We start from the raw sequence: 21470 nt of genomic DNA, 5'->3' as shown, positions 1-21470 counted from the left end.
GAATACCACGCCTCTTGGAAAATAAGACACATGTGCTCTTTTGAGGATTTAGCTTAAAGCCATTTTCGTCGGCCCATTTTACAAGCCTGTTTGTGGCAAGTTGTAACTGCCGTTCACAGATAGACAGGTTACAGGACCGGAAACTGATATGAACATCATCCACGTAAATGGAGTAAAAAATGGTACGGGGCAGAGCTTTTCCAAGTGTGTTCATCTTAGCTATAAAAAGTGTGCAAGTAAGTACTCCACCCTGAGGAACGCCATTTTCTTGCATATACAGCGCGGATACTGCAGCCCCGACCCTCACTCTGAATGTTCGTTCAGACAAATAGCTTTCAAGGGCATTAAGCATATTCCCACAAATTCCAAAGGATTTCAGGTCTCGCAGGATGCCGTAGCGCCAGGCATGGACATACAAAACTGTTTGTTAACAAAGGCATTTTTCACATAGGATTCAAAAGCGACAAGTTGGTCTGTTGTTGATCTGCCCGACCGAAAACCTGCCTGGCAGCTGTCCAGAATACATTGTATTCCAGGAAGTATAGTAACCTTCTGTTGATCATTTTTTCGAACAGCTTGCACAAGCAGCTGGTCAGGGCAATTGGACGATAACTTGAAACACAGGATGCATCCTTTCGCTCTTTCAGCAGTGGCACAACAGTAGCCTGTTTCCATGCCTTAGGAAAGTGCCCAGCACGCCATATTCTGTTAAATAAAAACAGGAGAGTATTGATTGTGTCTGTATGAAGGTGTTTGATCATGCCGTACGTAATGTTATCTGCACCTGGTGCCGAAGGCTTGCAACCAGCCAACGCAGTCATGAGCTCGTGAAGGGAGAATGGAAAGTTATAGGAGTCGTTTGATTGCTTGTGGTCACGTATGTACTTCCGCTCAGCTGACTTTTTGTAGTGTATAAATGTGCTTGTGTAATGTGAAGAGCTTGAGACGTGTTCGAAGTGTTGTGCCAACGCATTTGCCTCGTCCTCCAGGGTGCCACCAGTGGTGTCAACAAGGGGTAAGCCATGTGTGCTTTGTCCATTTAGTTTTCTCATCCTGTTCCAAACCTTTCTTGTATCGGTGAAAGAATTTATTGAAGTTAAGAAGGACCTCCAGGTATTGTTTTTGGCCTGACGGCGAATGCGCCTTCCCATGGCTTTGGTGCGCTTGAACGCTACAAGGTTGTCCGCAGTGGGGTACCTGCGAAGAATGCCCCACGCCTTGTTCTGTGCCTGGCGTGCTTGTCGACACTCTTCATTCCACCAGGGCCGCCTTAGGTTACTTGTGTTACCAGAAGTGTGGGGAATGAAGTTCTCTGCAGCGTCAAGGATATGTGCCGTGACAAGGCTACAAGCTTCATCAATACCCAAGTGTTCTATGGAACTGTATGTGAGTTGAGATTTCTGCTTAAATTTCTCCCAGTCTGCAGCGGTTTCTTTAAACCTATTAGTGGAGGTGGGAGTGTAAGGGTCTCTGTCTAGGCATCACAGGAATACTGGGAAATGGTCACTTCCAAGCGGGTTTTTCTCCACCTGCCACTCAACGAGTGGAAAAAGAACAGCAGAACCGATTGCCAAGTCTATGTGTGAGTACGTGTTGTGTGTAATGTTATAATATGCGGGCTGTTTTTTGTTGCACAAACACGCACCAGATGATACTAGGAAATGTTCAATCAAGCGGCCGCGAGCGTCAGTTCGACCAGAACCCCAGAGTTTGTTGTGTGCATTTAGGTCTCCAACTAAGATAAAGGGTTCAGGAAGCTCATTTACCAGCGACTCAAATTCTGAGGTAGACAATTGATGATCCGGGGGAATGTATAAGGAACATATCGTAATCAGCCGACCAAAAATGATCACGCGGACAGCAACTGCCTCAAGGCTGGTGAGTAGTCTAATGGACTGGGATGGAATGGATTTTCGCGTCACAATGGCAACCCCACCAGATGAATGAGCAAAGGCATCTCTATCTTTCCTGAAGACAGTGTATTGTTTAAGAAAGTTACTTTGCTTGGGATTCAGGTGTGTCTCTTGGAGGCAAACAATACTGGATTGATGTTTATAAAGGAGTTCATATACATCATCCAAGTTTTTTATGAGACCCCTACAGTTCCATTGAACTATGTTTTCAACAGCTATTATGGATTAAAGATAATAAAGATGTAGTTGAGAAGTTGCCTATTTTGGTTCATGTCAGTGAGTCTTGTTTAGTGCCTGTTATACGATGAGGTGGTTTTTTCCAACGGCCAAAAGTGCCGCGGCGCTCATTTTGCGCCTGCTGGGCAGGTTGAGATGCCGAGGTGTCCATGTCCTCGTCTGACAAATCAGGCGGCACCGACATGGTGTCCATCCGACATCCACCTCGCGGATTGGTTCCTGAGGTGGCCGCAGGCTTCTTGGTTGGAACCTGCGGTGCGGGAAGGGAAGGAGTACGTGTGGGGCCACCTGAGTTCATGCTCTCAATGCCCTCGGGTGTCGTGCGGGCCAATGGAGCTGGACTGGAAGAGGCCGGACCAGTCCCAACAGCGCCCGTTACCACATTCTCCACGGGCTCCGCAGACGTAGTGGCGGGGTGCTCAGCTGTGGACTGCAGCCCAGCAGGAGGAGGAACCACCAGGGCCTCTGCTGTAGAGGCAGGAGCTGGTGGTTGCTCGGAGGGGGTTAACGACAGCGACACATCAGCTAAGCTGCATTGTGTCGCAGTACTAACCAAACGTCGCCCCAACCCCCGGCGGGCGGCGTCTGCATAGGATGCAGCCGAAAACATCTTGTGCTTCTGGCGTGCTTCGGGGAAACTGATATTTTCGGTTACTGTGATCTGAATGATCTCTTTTTCTTTCTTGAAAGATGGGCAAGATCGTGAGTATGCAGCGTGTGAACCACTGCAGTTCGGACATTTCATGATTGTGTTTTTGCAGTCATCAGAAGAGTGATCATTCTCGCCACATTTCGCACAGCTGAGCTTGCCACGGCAAGCTAGAGTTCCATGACCGTAGTGTTGACATTTAAAGCATCGCCTCGGGTTTGGAATGTAGGCGCGTACGCGACAGCTAAGGAAAGCTGCCTTCACTGTCTCTGGCAGGGTAGAGCTAGCAAATGTTATGATGATGTGTCGGGTCTTGATCTCTGCTCCATCTCTTCTCATAATAATTCTACGGACGCCAACAACACCTTGGTCATGCAGTCCCTCAAGGAGATCATCATCTGTCTCATGGAGGAGTTCTTTGTCAGAGATAACACCTTGGACAGTGTTTAGCGTGCGGTGTGGCGTAACTGTGACAGTCAAGTTGGCAATTTTTTCTTGCTTCAGGAGGTTCTCACTTTGGTTTTTTCGCATAACTTCAACAAGAAGGTCTCCAGAGGGCATCTTTTTGGCATTGTAGTCTTTTCCAACAATGTTTTCAATGCACTTGGCAATCAAGAAAACTGACAGGTCGGTTATAGGTTTTTCGTCGGTCGAGTGTACAACAAGGTATTTGCTGAAAGCTGCCTGAGGTGGTTGGGTGCGGAGTGCTTCGGTGCGACCCCTTTTAGGAGGGCAATCAGGGTGTTTTGCGGGAGCTGAGAAGATAGCCATAGAAAATGGAATCAATTCGGTGGCAAGGCCAGTCGCCCACCACCGAGCCCAACAAGGGAACGTGGCTTTGAAGCGCACGTTAACTGTACCACGCCACTATAACCCTATGCTCGGGATCTAGGGTGAAGCCTTCGCACAGGGTTAACCCTCGCCGCCTGGAGAAAAAACGGAGAAATAAGGAAGAGAGAAGATGACAGGACAGGGTTAGGAAAGACGATAGGAAAGCAAAAGAATGAAGAAGAGGACAGGAAAAGGCGACTGGCTGATTCCCCCCAGGTCGGGTCAGACTGGGGGCACCGTCTACGGGAAGCGGGGGCCGAAGTGGTGTGTTGCCTCTGCCAGGGGGCCACGAAGGTCCAAAACAACCCTGGCTTTGGCTCAACCACCAGGATGCCCTTTTCCCCGGACACGGCAAAGCCACGCACAGCCGAGGGCGTGGGTGGGTCCAACCCACATGTGCTCGGGTCCGTGGTGTTGCAAGACACCAAGTGCCTACGACAGTAGGCACCCCTGCGGAGCTCGGGACCGTGGTGGCGCTACTCACCAAAACACCTTGAGTACACAAGGTGCCCCCTGCGGGGAGAGCAAATCATTTCAGCTTGTGCATCTTCATCCTAGTTTTTGGGCTCCGCTATGACAAAACACAGAAATACCCTAATTTGCTTATCACTGCGCATACTGATTCAGTTGTTTCGAGTGGAACATGAACACGGGGTCGTAGAACTACACGAGACACTTACACGTCACACTGATCCCTTTCACAAGGCGTAATGAATATTCAGCATTGTTGTCCCGCAAGCACACAGTAAACTACGCCTGCTCAACACAATAACAAGAAACAAACAAATTGCAGTGAAAACACTGTAGCCCCGAGTGCTTGATGACATATTTTTATGACCATCTCTGGGTCGCGGATGACGCCGCCACCGCTTTTTCTCTTAATGGGGCATATGAGGCTTCCACTTTGGATTATATCTTTTAAACAGAGAAGCTAACCTACGGTAATCTTAGATATTCAACCTCGGCAGCACATGTCACAGGAGGTTTGAGTGCACATTACAGCTCGTTAACATTCAACACGAACAACCGATGAGCTGGGCAGCAGATCAGTTGAGGGCACTTTTGAGAATTCAATCTAAATGGCGGTGTATGCACAAGAAAGTTACCATGTGCGGGACAGCTCCTGGCAAGAATTCACCAACGACAACAAAAGTATAATATATGCCGTATAAGTGCTCGTTCTGTTTAAAAATATTTTGTACGTTTAACCAAGAAGGTTTACATTTTGTAGGCACACACTGAGATTCAGTAGATAATTTAGACACAGAAAGTTAAATAAAAAGGCATCGGCGTTCGAAAAATTAGCGACGGGGAAAAAATGTCGCAAGGGAGGAAGAAACGCTCACAAGGGATCCGTCATAGTTGGCATGTGGTGAAAACGTTCCCAGCTTCTCGTATGTCACACCCAGTAAATCCTGCAGTCCCATCAAGAAGTCACCGATGCTAGCCTTGCGACTGTCATCGCCATTCTTGGAGTTTTTTCGTTTACGTCTGGTAAAACTCTGAGGTAGCCTGTTCGAGTTGCCTGCCGATCGAATCACCGTTAATATCAAATATTTCAATCGGTTAATAATTACTCATTAAACACACAAAATTACAGCGACAAGAAAACCATGGCGGAACAAAATTTTGACATTGAAATAAAATCATGTTCCAGCAAGAAGGAGAACATATCGAAAAACTGCCAGCCCGCGCTTAAAGATGGGTTTAAAAAGTATCATAGTAAGGTGCTAAAAATACAATATATGAATGCAACCAAAAGAAGAAACTGCAAAGAAATGGGTGGTACTGTCAAACACAAAAATATCTTTTACTTTGCAATACAAGCTGGACACCAACAAAATTAACACCTACTGTATTGCCGAACATCAAAATGTATGGCAGCGAATTTACTAAGGCTGTAGTAGAAGAAACTGTCAGATATTTGAGGTGTTTCTTTTCCAAATGAGCCAGATCCAGAAACCGAAAGTGTGTCGGATAAAGCTGCAGTGACAAGAAAACCTCGGCAACTTTCTCCTAAAAAAGGGCTGGCTAGAAAAACGTTGAGATACCGCCATGAAATCGTGTACGCAGCCCATACGTCCTATCCAAAATGAACTCTAGTTCATTTTGGATAGGACCTGCTGTTTCACCGATCAAAATTAGCCAAATGCATTTGCCCAATCGGAGTTTGCTCTTGGCTTGAGCGTTACACTGTTTCGCGAGTGTTTTTAGAAGCTTTTTTTCACGTTTCGGAGCTGGCTTATTACGAATTCAGATGGCAATTAGGAAAAATGAGGAAATCGGCGAAAGATCGGTCACCAGATGTCAACGACGAAGTGAACAGGAGAAGTGAACGAAATGAAGCAGATGTGAAACAATGATTTCATTTCGTCTGCCCCGCTGCCACAAAATAACACTGGCTAGATTTACTTTTTTTACTCCCATATTTACCGTTTCAGTAGTTTTCTAAATAGCCGCCGAATACAAGTTCCCCCCCCCCTTTCTCCGCCCCGAGAGTATGAACCACTTCATCAAGGTGAAGAATAAGATATGAGCAGCGTGAAAACTTGGGCAAGTTGGTGATGCATGCTGAACCACAACGAGAAAGGACGATAGAAAGGGACACACGAGTAAGTCAGCCCTTAGTGTGTCCTCTTGCTACCGTCCTTTGTTTCGTCGTTTGCGCTGTGGCTCAAATTTTTGTGAAGCGTTTTGGAAATTTGTGGAAAAGCAATGAAGAGCCTGCTTGCTTCGTTGGTGCCTTGATGCGTGCCCGAGACAATTATCCTAGGGAGGAATTCGAAAAGAGCAGCTAATTGTGCCAAGGGGACTCACCTGCTCTACACTTGCTTTCTTGATGCCCTCTTGCATATTTTAATTCGCATTAGGTAAATATGCCTCATTTCGAGAAAAAAAAGAAACATTTCATTTGTTGGTAACCCTCTAAATATTGCAATCGGAGAATGCAGATGATCACAATTGCGTTGAGTCACGGGAGCTCACTATGAGCTCACTAGTCAGTCAGCCGTCATGCTTTCAGTTTCGTTTTCGACAAGCATTGGTACGCAATCAGCGAAATCAGTAACCTACGACGATGCGCGTCCGAGCTTGTGCAAGCGATGTACCTGGCAGGAGGCACCTTCATTAGAATCGGCAAAAGGAACAAGATTCGCTGGCAAGCTTCCAACCTCCCGTTCTCCGCGCGTGTAAGAGGCGGAGGAGAACTTTCACTTTATTGAAAGGCCGTGTCTAGAGTGCCGTCCGACGATGATAAGCACTCCACTATATTGACGTCCACCGGCGTTTTGTAACAAAATTGCCGCGTCTGGCACTACATCGTTCTAGATAACGTAAAGCTAGGTAACCTAACCTAAACATAACATAACGTGACCTAACACACAAAGAAATCCCTTAAAACACCAAAAATAGCCTGAGCTATAAAAATTATAGTTCAATTTAAAGATGAGACAAAATAACCGCGACAAAAGCAGGTCTCGAACCACCGTCCTTGGGTCAAGAAGCTAAGACGTATCTCCTACACTACGACCGACGCTTCAGCCTGCGATAGCCTAGTTTTAAGTATTCGAATGTCGTCGGACGGCACTCTAGCCATGCCTGCAGCGATCAGCTAGAGTGCCGTCGAAAAGCACTCTAGACACTGCGTTATTGAAAATGTTACTCTATCCGTAAAGCGCGCCCGGTTCAAACATAATCACCCGTGGAATGAACTTACTGCGAGCTGACCAATCCGCCCTTTCGCCTCGAGCCGCCATTTATAATCCGTAAAGCCCGCGTCGCTCTGCCCTTGTTTGAAAAAGGGCTACGACGACTCCCGTCACGGCCGCCATGTAGAGTTTTCACGGCAGCCGTTTTCAAGAGTTTTCGGCTGTTTTCGTTACTGGCGTATATGAGGCAGAGGTAGAGGGAAAAGTAAATGATGCACTAGTTGAACTGAAGAACTGGGCAGATGCAAACGGCTTAAGAATAAATAGCAATAAAACAAAAGTGGTGTTATACCTGCCCAGGGAGAAAGCACTGAGAGACATCAACATTTGTTTAGGCAGCGAAATAATAGAAATTGTGGACAACGTAAAGACACTCGGCATTATTTTTTCTAAGAATCTAACCACGAAGGACCATGTTGACTATATCGAGTATAAATGCCTTCAGCGGTTGGTGTAATGAATAGAATGCGGCATATTCTTCCAGAGAAAATTGTACTGCTCTACAATGCACTGGTATACTCCATTCTGCAATACTGCAGCTTAGTTTGGGGTACGAAAGGAATCACTAACTTAAAAAAAAGCAACACCTGCTTCAAAAGAGAGCTATTCGGTGCATTTCTTTCGTCTACCAGCCAGCTTTTGCTAAAATATCATTCTTCCTGTGTTTTTTTATATAATTAAAAGGTACTAATAAGGAATAAATTGTTCACTATTAAAAATGATAACTTCATTAGATGTTTGTCAAAATTGACAGAAAAAAGTCCCACTCGTTCGACAAGGCATGCAAAGAAATGGTTTGTACCTACTCCCCGAACAACTTATGACACGCAATCGCTAACCTGTAGTCTGCCGGTCCTGCTTAACAGGTTGCACTCAGAAAATTTTGATGTATTAGATGTAATTCGCATATTAGATTGCATTACCAGCAATTGTGTAGTACCGTTTGAACTCACGTGTACGTTTGATATCAGTGTGTTTCTTGGATTTCCAAGAATCATTTTTTATTCTGATGCTCAATACGTTTTTGTTGCAGAAAAAGCCCCTGAGCTTCTAGTTAACAGCAAGAGTGTTTAATACGCCTGTAACACGCCTTTAAGATTTTGTCAGCAACATTATATAGTATCCTAAAAACAGTTTTATGAAGTTCTGCTTACGATATGTATAATGATTTATTTTCGCTGTGTTGAGTATTTTTGTTGTATATGGTTATTTCAATTATGTTTTACCTATGACGAGTGTCGCACCACCGACACTAATGCCATTGTATACGGGGGTGGAGCATCTGTCAAGCTGGATCCACAGCTAATAGCTCCAGCCCCCTGCTTTCAAAGGAAAATAACGAATTCATTGATTGATTTCCATTTCACGCTGGGTTTGCGTCGCGCAAGAGAAGATACTAGAGTTTCAGAATAACGTACGCAGCCGTACGCAAACAGTTAGCGAACGCTATTTTTTGCGTCGTTCGCACTGCGTATGCGTCGTACGTTAAGCCGCTTCTGCATTTAGCGGACGGAAGCATGCTATTTCAGCAAAACAGCGTGCGTACGTGGTGCCGCTTGCGTTTCTAACATGGCGGCAAGTAGCGCGGCAACCATCCAAGGTTCCGCTCTTCTGTGGACAGGAATTTGCTTCCGATGGACCAAGTTCTTTGCTCCTGTGATCTTAAATACGTCGAGTGGTTATCACGTCGCCCTCGCGCAGCTCTGTATCTTCGTGACATCGCTCCCTCTCCGAAAGAAGCTATGCATGGAGCCAAGCCAGCGACCGAAGCTGTGTCTTTGTGTGTGTTGTGGACGCGTTCGCCTCGCGATGAAATGCGACGTTGTGCTTCTGCGGGTTGACAGTGCTTCCCATGCTCAGGATTATGTTTCTCGAGCGACGTACGACTCAACCTCGCATCGGGTATATGGAGTGTGCGTGGCTAAAAGCCTTCTCGGCTTGGGCGCCAGAGTTAAGTGACTTGCTGTTTGTCCCCACAAACCGCGCGCCAGGTAAGTCCCGAATTTACGACGAGCAGGAGGAGGCAACCGATTACGGTTCAAACTTGCAACGCACGTTGTGGCGTTGTGTTCGTTCTAAAGTTTCTCTCTGGATTGTTTTCAAGTTGAATAAAATGTATGCGTCAAACCGCTGCTGCCTCAGCAAGCGTCGTGGAGCCGGGTTGGGCTGCGTGAGGCAACCCAGCGGGGGGCGGGGGTGGGACCAGGTCGTACTCGCTGAACTGGGTCCCTGTGGACACCAGACACCGCTCCGCCCCATGCGAGCCGCGTCGGCGTACCTCCCCAGGGAGAAAGAGGCGAACCTCTTCCGCGCCTCTGGGAAGGTAATGTTCTCAGTGACCTTCACATTTATGATCGCCTTCTCCTGATTAAATGTCTCGCATTTTCGAGAGTAGGCAGCGTGGGGACCTGGCAGTTGGCGCAAGTGAGGGTTGAGGATGGACAATTGTCAGATGAATTATCATGCTGAGCGCACTTTGCGCAGGTAAGACAGTCACGGCAGGAGTTGGTTCCGTGCCCGAACCGCTAGCACTTAAAGCAGCGGCGCGGGTTCGGAATGTAAGGACGAATGGAGCATCGAATGAACCCCGCGTTGATATGTTCAGGAAGCGAGGAGCAGTTGAAGGTCCGGATATGTTTCGTGGAGATTACCTTATCATCTCTACGCATCGTGATGCGGCGCACGGCTGTGACACCCTGATCCTTTAGACCTTCAAGAATGTCGGCATCTGTCTCGTTAAGAAGATCTGCCTCAGAGATCACACCCTGCGAGCTATTCAGGCTGCAGTGGGGTGTGGGGTGTGACCCTGATGTCCAGATCGACCATTTTCGTCTGACCAAGAAGTGTGGTTGCCTGCTGCTGGTTTTTTACCTCGACGAGCACTTCGACTGTGCGTTGTTTTTTGGCATTGTAGGTTTTCCCAAATCAAAAATACTGATTGTGAAGCAAGAGGGCGGGCTGTGTCAACAGATTCGATAACAAGGAAACGAGATTAGTTGTCTGGCTCATGCTTGGAAGTGGAGGAAAGGAGACTTCGGTGCGGCCCCTTTTCGGGGGCCGATCACGTCTTGGGGGGGGGGGGGGGTTGAATTATCCATATGGCATAGGAAAAAGCAGGGAGACGGGGGTACTTTCTTCGTCAGGCTTACCCTGGTAGCTGAAAAGTCAAGTCAATATTCGACATCGAAATACAGATATTACTACGGACCATAAATTCATATGTCAGGAGCGCGGACAAAAAGCCAACAGAAGCGGCTTGACGGGGTCCGTGCACCCTAATGTATTTATAAAACAATTGTGTATACTTATGCAAACAAAAAAAAACTAAACATCCGCCTCGCGAGGGGCACGATCAAATGCAGAGCATTTCCGGGGGCGCACGACGTTAAGTAGTTTGCGTTACGTTAATGTTGTTTCAGTTGTTGCTGTTGGTTGTTGTATTGTAATTCAATGAGGAGAAGTAATTACGTGGTCACGTGACATCATTCATTAGCAGGTGGGTATGATTATTGTGGCGCAGTGGGAAGAGCACCATGTACCCCGCGTTCCGCCCACAGGTAGTGAATGCGTTGTATCAGCAGCTTCTTGACGTAGTTTGAATGAGTCAAGAATATAAGGCGCGTTCGTAGCCCTCCATTCTGTGTCGGCTTTGTGGCGCAGTCGGTAGAGCACCATGTACCTTGCGTTCCGCCCGCAGGGTCGTGGGACCGAAACCAGGCGCCGGTAAGTATTATTTTTTTATATAGTGTAGGGGGAGGGGTGCGGACTACTACGGACAACTAGAACGGGTGACATCGTGAGTTAAAGAAATGCTCTGCATTTAATACATACATAACTCAATGTAGTAAAAACATAGTTCACATTCCTAGGCAGCAATATAATAAATCCAAACTTAATACACAGGTCCCCGAGGTCCCTGGTAAAGAGACAGGGAGCACATCCGCCGGAGCTTGACCTGGGCTGCGACGGCCACCGTTTCAGGTTTCTACCCGTCACCTTAAAACATATCGTCACGGTTGATCACAACTTATGTATGGAGGCTCGGGGTCCGCGGTGTCGCCAACACCGTCACCTAGATTCATCAAGGTGCCCCGTGCGTGGAGCTTTTGAGGGTGTAATAAATAAATAAATAAAATAAACATGCAGGATTCAAAGGAAGGGCACAAATTTCTTGCGGTCCACCTTCCATGAAGTGAAGATTTGAGTAGTTCATTCAATCATAAATTGGTGGCTTAGGCCAGTGTTGTACGGAATGGCGTTACAAGGAACGGCGTTCCTGGAACTAGTTCCTTTTTGCAGGAACGGAGGAACGCCATGGAACTGTAACGGTAACTCGTTAAGTTTTTGAAGGAACGGCATCCTACCGTTACATCGCTAATATTTGGCTGTTTTTGATGACAAGGTTCGAGTAGAAAAATCCACAAGTCGCTACTGCGTTTCTCTTCCTATAAGCTGGTCAATTTGTCCGCCAATCAGCCGTACGTGCTTCCTCGAAGGTCAAAGGCAGAAGAATAACCACGCAGCAGGCCGCCGCTTGTGTTTGCTTTCACGCTGTTTGAACTTACGAGGGGTTCGACGGGTAAATAGAGTAGCCGCGAGAATGCTTTTTACCTTTCCTCGTTTGTCTGGGGAGGCTAGGATGCGTGTCTGGCCGATAGAATTGTTCCCTGGCGGGGAAAGATAGTCTAAAACGGGATCTGGACATTTGGGTGTCCGACATTTCAGTGCAGGATGTTTCGGTGGGGACATTTCTGCGCACGGACATTTCCGTGAACGACATCTTGGCCCAGACATTTTTAGTCACGGGATGTGTAAGGCATTATTTGACCATTTTATCTTTATTATTGTATTTTAGTTACTTGATAAGATTTTACGTTCGAGGCTTATGCTTGCGCCGCCGTGCGTGGAAACGAACGCTAAACCGCTGGCGAAGAATTGCCACGCAAAACCCAATTCCTGTAGTAGATGGTAAAAATTAACGTGGTTAATTTGCATCCGTTCCACCTTTGTTTTTAATTTAACAATCAGGTGAACAACCCTACTACATGAAGTATTACCAAAGCGCTTTGATTTCACTTCACCCAACGGTGCAACACGCTGCTGCTTTCAGTCCATTCCTCCCCATCCCCCCCTTCAGCAAAACTTCCGCATCAAAAAAACAAACACGGAAAAGCGAGGTCGATTAAGAGCGTGTGCATTCCGTTTTAATTATTTTCTCAATCTATCTCGTCTTCGTTGCATTCGGTGTTGCTTCTACTTAAAACTAACGATCGCACTTACGGTGGCGTTACCTAGGGCAGGGGAAGGCTGAGCCCTGTCGTCTACCAGCCCCCTTCGTAGAGAGAGGGGGGTGTCACTTGTGCTTCACAATTGCGTCAACTGGACTTCGAAATCTTGAAGACGACTATTGCTGCTGTCGTCACACTAGACTTCAATTTTTTTGCTCCTTATAATAGGAGAAAGCTATGTATGCCTGGGGTGTCCATGATATGCGCGACTTGAAGAGTTAATTCCCAACGGGGCGACTGAAGGCGAAGAAAGAGCGATTCCTGGAGTGGGGGCGCCGTCGGTATGACCGCGAAGCGAGGAAGGGCATAGCCAGCAAACGGTAGTGGCCATTGTGTTCTCAGCGGCTTTTTGGGTGGCTTTTTGTTGCACATTATAGAGGTTTCGTGAGCTCATGGTGAATGTAAAGCTTTGTCCTGTATTACTGCGCTGACGCCTCAGAGACCGTGAACTCCGCCGCGCCTGTAGGCTTTTCTGTGGAAACCAAAAATAATATTGTTACGGGGAAGAGACTATATTTGGAGGATTGGTACAGCGAGATAAAGGCACCGGGCAAGACGAACAAGGCTGAGTGCCAGAGAGAGCCGTGATGATAATGACAGGGTCAAATGATGATGATCGCAGTTAGTCGCGCAGATTGTCCACCTTATATCATGGGTCCTGCTCGCCAACAATATAACCATGCCTTGTAACATGACTCCCGCTGGAAAAGCGTCGTCCCGATGCTAACTCGCAGTCGACAAAGGCGCGCAGTATGGCTTGAGGCGGGACACATGCACAATGTTATTAGGCGGGGTTCTCCCGGAAGGTGAAGGGAGGACGGGGGTGATATCATATGTAACGTCCATAACCGGGCGGAGAACACGGTAAGGACCGGTATAAGGCGCAAGCATTTTTTTTCTCAAAGTCCCACGCGACGGGATGGGGTCCAGAAAAGGACCAATGATCCCGGAGGGAAGTGTACTGGCCGGTGGCGCTGGTCATATCTGTGCTTCTGAGAGGCTTGTGACGCGTAAAGACGGTCGCGGGCAATCTGCCTTGCAAAAGTAGCTCGGGTGATCGCATCGTGAGCGTATTCGGTGTACAAGGGGGCAGAAGTAGGCAGTAAGGTGTCCAGGGGCAAAGCAGGCTCACTACTGTAAAGAAGGTAGAAAGGGGAAAATCCCATGGTGTCGTGACGCGAAGACTCGTAGGCGAATGTAATGTAGGGAAGGGCGATGTCCCAATCGCGATGCTCCGCTGAGACGTAGGCAGACAGCATGTCCGTAAGGGTCCAGTGTGGACTGATGGGCGAGTTGGTATTTCGACATTCTTGTATTACAACGCACTACAAACAGGACACAGGGAAGGACGCAGACACAGCGCTGCGTCTGCGTCCTTCCCTGTGTCCTGTTTGTAGTGCGCTGTAATACAAGAATGTCGTAAGGGTCCGCTTGAGTCGTTCGGTGAGTCCGTTTGTTTGCGGATGATATGCTGTGGAAAATGCGTGCTGGGTAGAGCAGGAGTGCAGAAGGTCGTCAACAACTTTGGATAGCAAGTAGCGGCCGCGATTGGCGAGCTGATGGGGAGCTCCATGGTACAGAATGACGTTGTCAAGGAGAAAATCGGCGACATCGGTCGCGCAACACGTAGGCAGGGCACGGGTGATTGCAAAACGTGTTGCATAGTCCGTCGCGACAGCCACCCACTTGTTTCTGCACTTTGATAGAGGAAAAGGGCCCAGTAAGTCCATACCTACACGGAAAAACGGCTCAAGGGGAATTTCGAATGGTTGAAGCTGACCGGTGGGGAGCGTGGTCGATGTTTTCCGCAGTTGGCAGAGGTCGCAGGCGATGACGGATCGACGCACGGATTTCTATAGGCCGGGCTAAAGGAAGCGACATCGCACACGGTCGTACGTGCGGGTTACTCGAGATGGCCAGCTATGGGGAAATCGTGAAGCTGGTGCAAGATGGCCGCACGCAAGTGTTGAGGTACAAGAAGGAGCAATTCGGGACTATCGGCGCGGACGTTGCGACGATAGAGGGTGCCATCACGAATTGAATAGGCACGTCAAGAAGGGCCATGTGTTGGGCATTCGAGACCGTGAAGATTAGGCGTAGTGATGCGTGTGCGCGCTGCTCTTCAGCAATGTTCAGGAAGTCGGAGATGGCAAAAAGGGAGAAATCAGAACTTGCTCCGCTGAGTTCTGGGTGGTCCACACGATTCCGTGACAGGCTGTCGGCGTCCTGGTGTAGGCGGCCAGACTTGTATAGCACAGAGAAAGTGTACTCTTGAAGGCGGTGAGCCCATCGACCCAGCCTGTCCGTGCGATCTTTCAAAGACGAAAGCCAGCAGAGAGCGTGGTGGTCTGTAATAACACTAAAATGCTTACACTAAAGGTATGGGCGGAATTGGCGACAGCCCCGACAAGGGCAAGATACTCCCGTTCGGTGATGGAGTAATTGCGTTCGGCTGGAGACAGGAGACGGCTGGCTTAGGCGATGACACGGTTCTGGCCGCCTTGTTGTTGTGCCAAAACCGCCCCTATACCATGGCCGCTTGCGTCGGTGCGCACTTCGGTTGGTGCCGATGGATCAAAGTGGCCTAGAACGGGTGGCGACGTAAGCAGAGCGATAATCATAGTGAAGGCTTCATCTTGTTTGGGGCCCTTTGCGTAGGTGACTTTCTTTTTAAGAAGGTCTGTCAGAGGACGGGCAATGTCGGCGAAATTCGCAGTGAAGCGACGAAACTAGGAACAGAGGCCTACGAAGCTCCGGACATCTTTTGACGAATGTGGTTTTGGGAAGTTTCGCACAGCGCAAATTTTATCGGGGTCGGGTTGAACGCCGTGCTCGTCGACAAGGTGTCCAAGAAGCTTAATTTGGCGGCGACCAAAGTGACATTTTTTTAGTTTAACTGAAGGCCTGCACGTCTGAACACTTCCAAGATTGCCGAAAGCCTCTTGAGATTGGTGTCGAATGTAGGGGAAAAAACAATCACATCATCGAGGTAGTATAGGCACGTCGACGACTTGAACCCATGGAGTAGAGAGTACATCATCCTATCAAACGTAGGAAGGGCGTTACATAGACCAAACGGCATTACCTTAAACTGGTAGAGCCCGTCGGGTGTAGCAAACGTCATTTTTTCGCCATCGGCTTCGTCAACAGAAATTTGCCAATATCCAGACCTGAGGTCTATAGATGAAAATATTTGGCGCCATGCAGGCAGTCCAATGCGTCATCAATGCGCGTCAATGGAGAAACGTCCTTCTTGGTGACCTGGTTACGGCGTCGGTAATCTACGCAGAACCGCCAGCTGCCATCTTTCTTTTTGACTAAAACGACAGGCGAAGCCCAGGGGTTCGACGAAGGTTCTGTGATGTCCTTGCGGAACATGCTTTCGACTTCCTGCTGAATGACCAGTCGTTCAGCATGGGACACACAGTATGGACGACTGTGGACAGGGCTGGCATCAACTGTGTTGATACGATGTTGAACAGCAGTAGTCTGACCTAAAGGACGACTATCGAAGTCGAAAATGTCTAGGTAGGTGCTCAAAAGATGGCGTAGAGCGGGGAATGTGGCCACGGGGAATGTAGCCACCTAGGCCTAACATGTGGGTTTTGAGATGTCACGTCGCCAGCAGTTTACCGTCCGATTGCCGTTCTTTTTCCAATGGCCACCGGTGCATGACGTAAGACTTTAGGGCGTGACGTTAGGCCTAACGTCCTATGCTTAGGCTCAACGTAGGGTAACCTCCTTGTTGAGCTTTACGATGGGCCAAGCAGCGCACGTCCAGCCGTAGATATCGCTTGACGGCGTTGACGTGCACAGAGGCTGGCGTCAGGTCCAACGAGCTTTCCCTCCTCCCGCGGCTCCACATGAAATCGAAAATTCGGGAAACTCCACCAAAGGAACATGATCACCGTTCCTTTCGAACTGATACGACGCCAAAGCAGATGTTTTAAGCTGTTTGAAAAAAAAACTGCTTTTAGAAAAAACTTTAAAATATTTTGACACAAAACCCCCTGTATTCCTTTGGTGTTGTCATTACGATCCTTGTGACAGCTCTTGTTACATATTTTTATAACAATCCATCACAATTGCAGCACGGGCGTACGGTTGTTTTTCTGAATTTTTGAGTATGTATGCATTTTTATTGGCCCCCAAAATTTGCGGTTAATTAGGATTCTTTGATGGATGTCGAAGAATGCGTGCGCATCTCGTCGCTTTCCACCGCGAACTTGAGGCCCGGCCCCGAAGCGCACGACTTGCTTCAGCTTATGTTTCGACGTCGCGCATACAACGCGCGCAAGCGTTGGCGGGAGTCACGAGGTCCGTCGAGACGGCGCAGAGCTCGGCAAATGGCGCTTGGCGCTTTCACTTCGCGTCGCCCTGGCATCGACAGCACCGTTGCGTAGGCGGCTCTTTCCGCTTTCTCAGGTACCTTTCTCCACGCGCTGTAGCCGCTCTTGCACTGCTGACGCGGCTCTGCGGAGTTCTCCGAAAATGTTTCCGCCGTGTCCCGTTATTGGGATTCCGAGAAGGATGCCTCCGGTAGCTCACTGTTTGCTCGTCTTAGTAACAGCAGGCTGAGACATAGCATACTGTCCAGGTCATAGCAAAGGTGTCAGGAAGTTCGTCAATGGAAATCTCTGGTGAGGAGATGCTCACCGTACAGCGTGATATTCTACTAGCGGCCGCTACAATTTCTTTTGGTTTCTAGTATCCTGCAACGCTACCACATGTGGCGAAGACCTTTCCGAGCTTTATGCAGCTAGCGCACCTGGGCGCACGCCAGTTTCCCCAGACCTCAAGGGGAGGCGGCGGGGAATAACGCGGCAACGGCTTCAACTGCAGCTGTCGAGGTGACACACGACAACCAGGAACAACGCAGGCACAATTCCATCCCTTCACGCCCGGCACGGTGTGAGAAAATCCGTATACAAATAACGCTGACGCGGCCCCTGAGGTGAAATAGTGGTTCGACACCAGCGAGAACGACGCGCCTAGTCAGCAGTCGCACATATCGATGGAAAGTTGTTCGGATACGCTGTGACAGAGAACAAAAGCATCTGCGCGATTGCGCAAAATCGCAAAGGCGGGACGGCGACTACCGCATGACCCTAAAATCCTCACAGAATACACACAAAAGCATCTTACCTTCGTCTTGAATCTGTGCTCTTTGTACTGAACTGCGCTTCCAAAGGCATGATGGTCCAGCGCGCACAAAGCGAGCACAAACGCGGTAACAATACAGGCCATCACTTGCAGTCAAGTAAAAATGCCGGAATCTCGGTGACACTTGGCGCGGTGTGCGGTCGCGTTTGTGGCGAGCTTCCGTATCCTTTTGGTCGCATCAGCTGGGTGATGCCTGATAGCGAGCATACGCAACCCTGCTGCGCGCACAGGTCAAGAGTCCGGCGATGCTTTGAGTCATTACGCCCCGGTTGCACGAGGTACGTCTTATCGGTGCAGCTTGAGATAATCCCACAAAGCACTTCCCCTTACGGATCTTCCCCTCGATTCCGTATGTTTGCACCGGTTCGTACGCAGCGTTCTTGATTTTCCCATTGTTAGGACTCCTCGAAGAAAGTACAAAAAATACAAAACAAACTGTGATAGCATGCGCTCCCGTTGTTTACCGCGTAAGATAGAGTGTTGTCGAAGTTTCTCGGATAACAGACCGAGGATCGGGTTTTGTTTACGTACGTGATAAATCTTTACAGCGGGAAGCGCACACAGCACGAATAATGAACTGGAAAACACCGCACCAGCTGAAAATTTCTTACTGGAGCGTGTTTCGGGCTGCAACGATAAATTTGCCCAAACTACCAAAGTTGTCTGTTTCAGAAATGTTTCGTATCATAAACTTTGCCACTTAGCAGACTAGTCTTCGGGCTTGAATATGGTTATCTCCGTTGGGTGTCACTTCACCAGATCAATTAAACGTTTGTTACTACTACTTATGGCTAAATGTTCGTTTCGAAATATTCGACTGTCAAAATATTCGTTTCGGTTCTGTAACCGGAGAACGCGCTCAATCAACGCAAGCTTTTGCGAACGCGCTTCGCGTAACTGTTGTAAATTTCATACTCTACCTAGTTTAAGACTTTGCATACTTTCGAAAACATTTGTAATTTAAGACTCTGCCGAAATATAAGTAATAACAAATATCGTTTCGGTATCACCAATATATTAAGTGCTTGATTTCGCGAAGTTACACACATTCAAGGCGGATCGTAGACGAAAACATTTCCTAGAAAGAAGCAGCCGACGAGCACCGGAAGCTCCTGTCTGCGAGCTCATCCACGGAGAAACGTTCATATTTCACCCCTTTCGTACCACTGATAACAGCCGCACCCGCCTTGGGCATCCAATTCTCAATACAGCAACTCATCTCAGCGGTTTCCCACGTCAAGAACCGCTCTTTTCTTGGTTTCCATGCTATCACTTACGGCGCTATTTCCCAGCTCTACCAGAACGCCCTACTGCGTGTAACGAGTACAATTAGCGAAGATTACCTCCACCTTGATCCTCGAAAAGCACCGACACGTAATGATTCCTTCTGACCGATCATCACCATCATCACCAGCCTATCTACGCCCACAGCAGGGCAAAGGCCTCTCCCATTATTCTCCAATTACCCCAGTCCTGTGCCAACTGTAACCACTTTATCCCTCCAAACTTCTTGATCGCGTCTGCCCATCTAACTTTCTGCCGCCCCCTGCAACGCTTACCTTCTCTACGGATACATTCTGTTACCCTTAATTACCAACGGTTATCTTCTTGCCTTCGCATCACATTCCCTGCCCACCCCATTTCTCCTTAATTTCTACTAATATGTCCTTAACACGCGTTTGTTCCCTGATCCACTCCGCTCTCTTCTTGTCCCTTAATGTTACACCTATCATTTTCCGCTCCATTGCCCACTGAGGCGTTCTCAATTTAACTTGAATCCGCTTAGTGAGCCTCCAAGTTTCCGTCCCGTAGGTGAGTACCGCTAAGATGCAGCTGTCATACACTTTCTTCCTCAGGGACAATGGTAGGCTACTATTCATTATCTGAGAATATCTGCCGTATGCACTCCACCCCATTCTGATCCGTCTAATTATCTCTGCTTCATGGTTGGAATCCGGGGTCACAACTTGGCCTAAGTAGATATATTCGCAACTGCTGTGCTGTCCCGAGGTTGTTGATCATTACTTTGGTTTTCTGCATATTAATTTTCAGTCCAATGGTTCTACTCTGTTCACCCAGTGCGGAAAGCATGCTTTGCAATTCGTACCCGAGTTACTTAGCAAGGAAACGTCATCAGCAAATCTGAGGTTACTGAGGTGATGATGATGATGGTTGGATTTTTTGGCGCAAGGCCAGCTGCCGCAAAGAGCGCCAAACAAAAGTATGCAACAGAAAACAGTGGCTACTAAAATGTGTAAGCCAGAATAACAGTAAAACCAAATACAACCAATGGAGATGGCTGGTGTATAGGGACAGTGTTGATTACGCATGATAGGATATGAGGTTTAAAAATTTAACATCAGACAAATATTTAAAAACGCGTTGCACAGAAACCATGGCATTTTCCCCTCAAAACAAAGAAGGGTGTAGCAGAATGTGTTGTCTGTATAGTTCATTGAAGTGTCTGTGTCTTGTTGTGTCGAGTGCCTTGCATGTGATTAAGATGTCGACTACGGATAGGCCCTCCCCACACCTGCTACACATGGGTCTTGTGTATGGCCTATCCGCAACCTAGCTAAGGTAACTTCAATGTGTCTGATGTGTGAGTCAGTAGTGTATGGTCCCAAGTGTGGTTTTATTACGTGTAACTTGTTATATGTCTGTTCACTCCAGTGTGTTTGCCATGCGTTGCGAAGTTGGTGTCTAATGTGTGGCTTCATGTCTGTGTACCGCACTGTTGCTATGTCCACTGTATTCACGAGTGTAGAAGCAGTGGCCATTTGATCTGCGGTTTCAATCCCGGCTATTCCACAGTGGCCAGGAACCCAACATATTGTTATTTGAAGACTTGAGGCGTATGCCGACAGAAGGGCCTTAAAAACAAGATTGGTTACATAATTTTTTAGCGTTTTCTGGACACAACTATACGTACAACACTAAGAGAATCTGTAAACACTATGGACTTTGAAATTGGATGTTGAACGATGTGATGTAAAACAAGTAAAATGCCATGTGCTTCAGCCGTAAAAATGCTGTTGTGGGAGTTCATTCTTTTACACACATTGAAGTTCGGCCCCTGTGCAGCACAAGACACAGCCGTAGCTGTCTTTGATGTAATACAGTAATATTCTGCGCACTGATGCTTCTCCTGCAGGAAGAGGGAATTCTGCATAATGGCTACCCTTCGTGCCCTGTTTTTATCGAATTGCAGGAAGGACAAGTCACAACAAACAGCCCGGAGTTGCCACGGTGCAATAAAATCAGTAATGGGTGTCTTGTGGGTGTGTGAAAATGACACCGCTCGCTCACAAGCTTCTGCTCTCACTCTGAGAGGGAACGTCATGGAAATAGATGGACGTTTTGCAAAGAACTGCTCTAACGATGCATCATGAATGGTTGAATTAAAAGGAGGATTCGTCATAGACATGATTTTAGAGCCATACAACAAGTTAGTGTATGTCCGCTGGTAATAGAGGGACCATTTGTGACACTCTGCATAGAGGCTTTCAACGGGGCTAGTTCGAAATGCGCCACAGGCAAGACGAAGCCCCAAATGCAGCACCGGGTCAACCATTTTTAGCGCCGTCTTCGTCGCGGACGAATAACCAACACTGCCATAATCCAAGCGAGATCCCACCACTGAAGTATAGAGGCGCAGGAGGAGCTGCTTGTCAGCACCACA

The 21470-nt window shown here is 47.9% G+C and overlaps 1 protein-coding gene across 1 annotated transcript in view; it reads right to left on the bottom strand.

Moving 5' to 3' along the window:
* The window catches only part of LOC144165180 (lysosomal Pro-X carboxypeptidase-like), a 77191-nt gene extending 59157 nt beyond the window's left edge, over positions 1-18034 (bottom strand). The window contains exon 1 of the mRNA XM_077695290.1: positions 17771-18034. Coding sequence (XP_077551416.1) covers positions 17771-17872 — 102 coding nt within the window. The 5' untranslated portion in view covers positions 17873-18034. The remainder of the gene's footprint in view (positions 1-17770) is intronic.
* Between the last annotated feature and the right edge of the window lie 3436 nt (positions 18035-21470).

The sequence above is a fragment of the Haemaphysalis longicornis genome, unplaced genomic scaffold (genome assembly GCF_048455015.1).
Source record: "Haemaphysalis longicornis isolate Haplotype H1 unplaced genomic scaffold, Haemaphysalis longicornis Haplotype H1 scaffold_14, whole genome shotgun sequence".
Taxonomy (NCBI): Eukaryota; Metazoa; Arthropoda; class Arachnida; order Ixodida; family Ixodidae; genus Haemaphysalis; species Haemaphysalis longicornis.
Note: the sequence above shows the minus strand (reverse complement) of the source record. Positions and strands in the feature narration are given on the sequence as shown.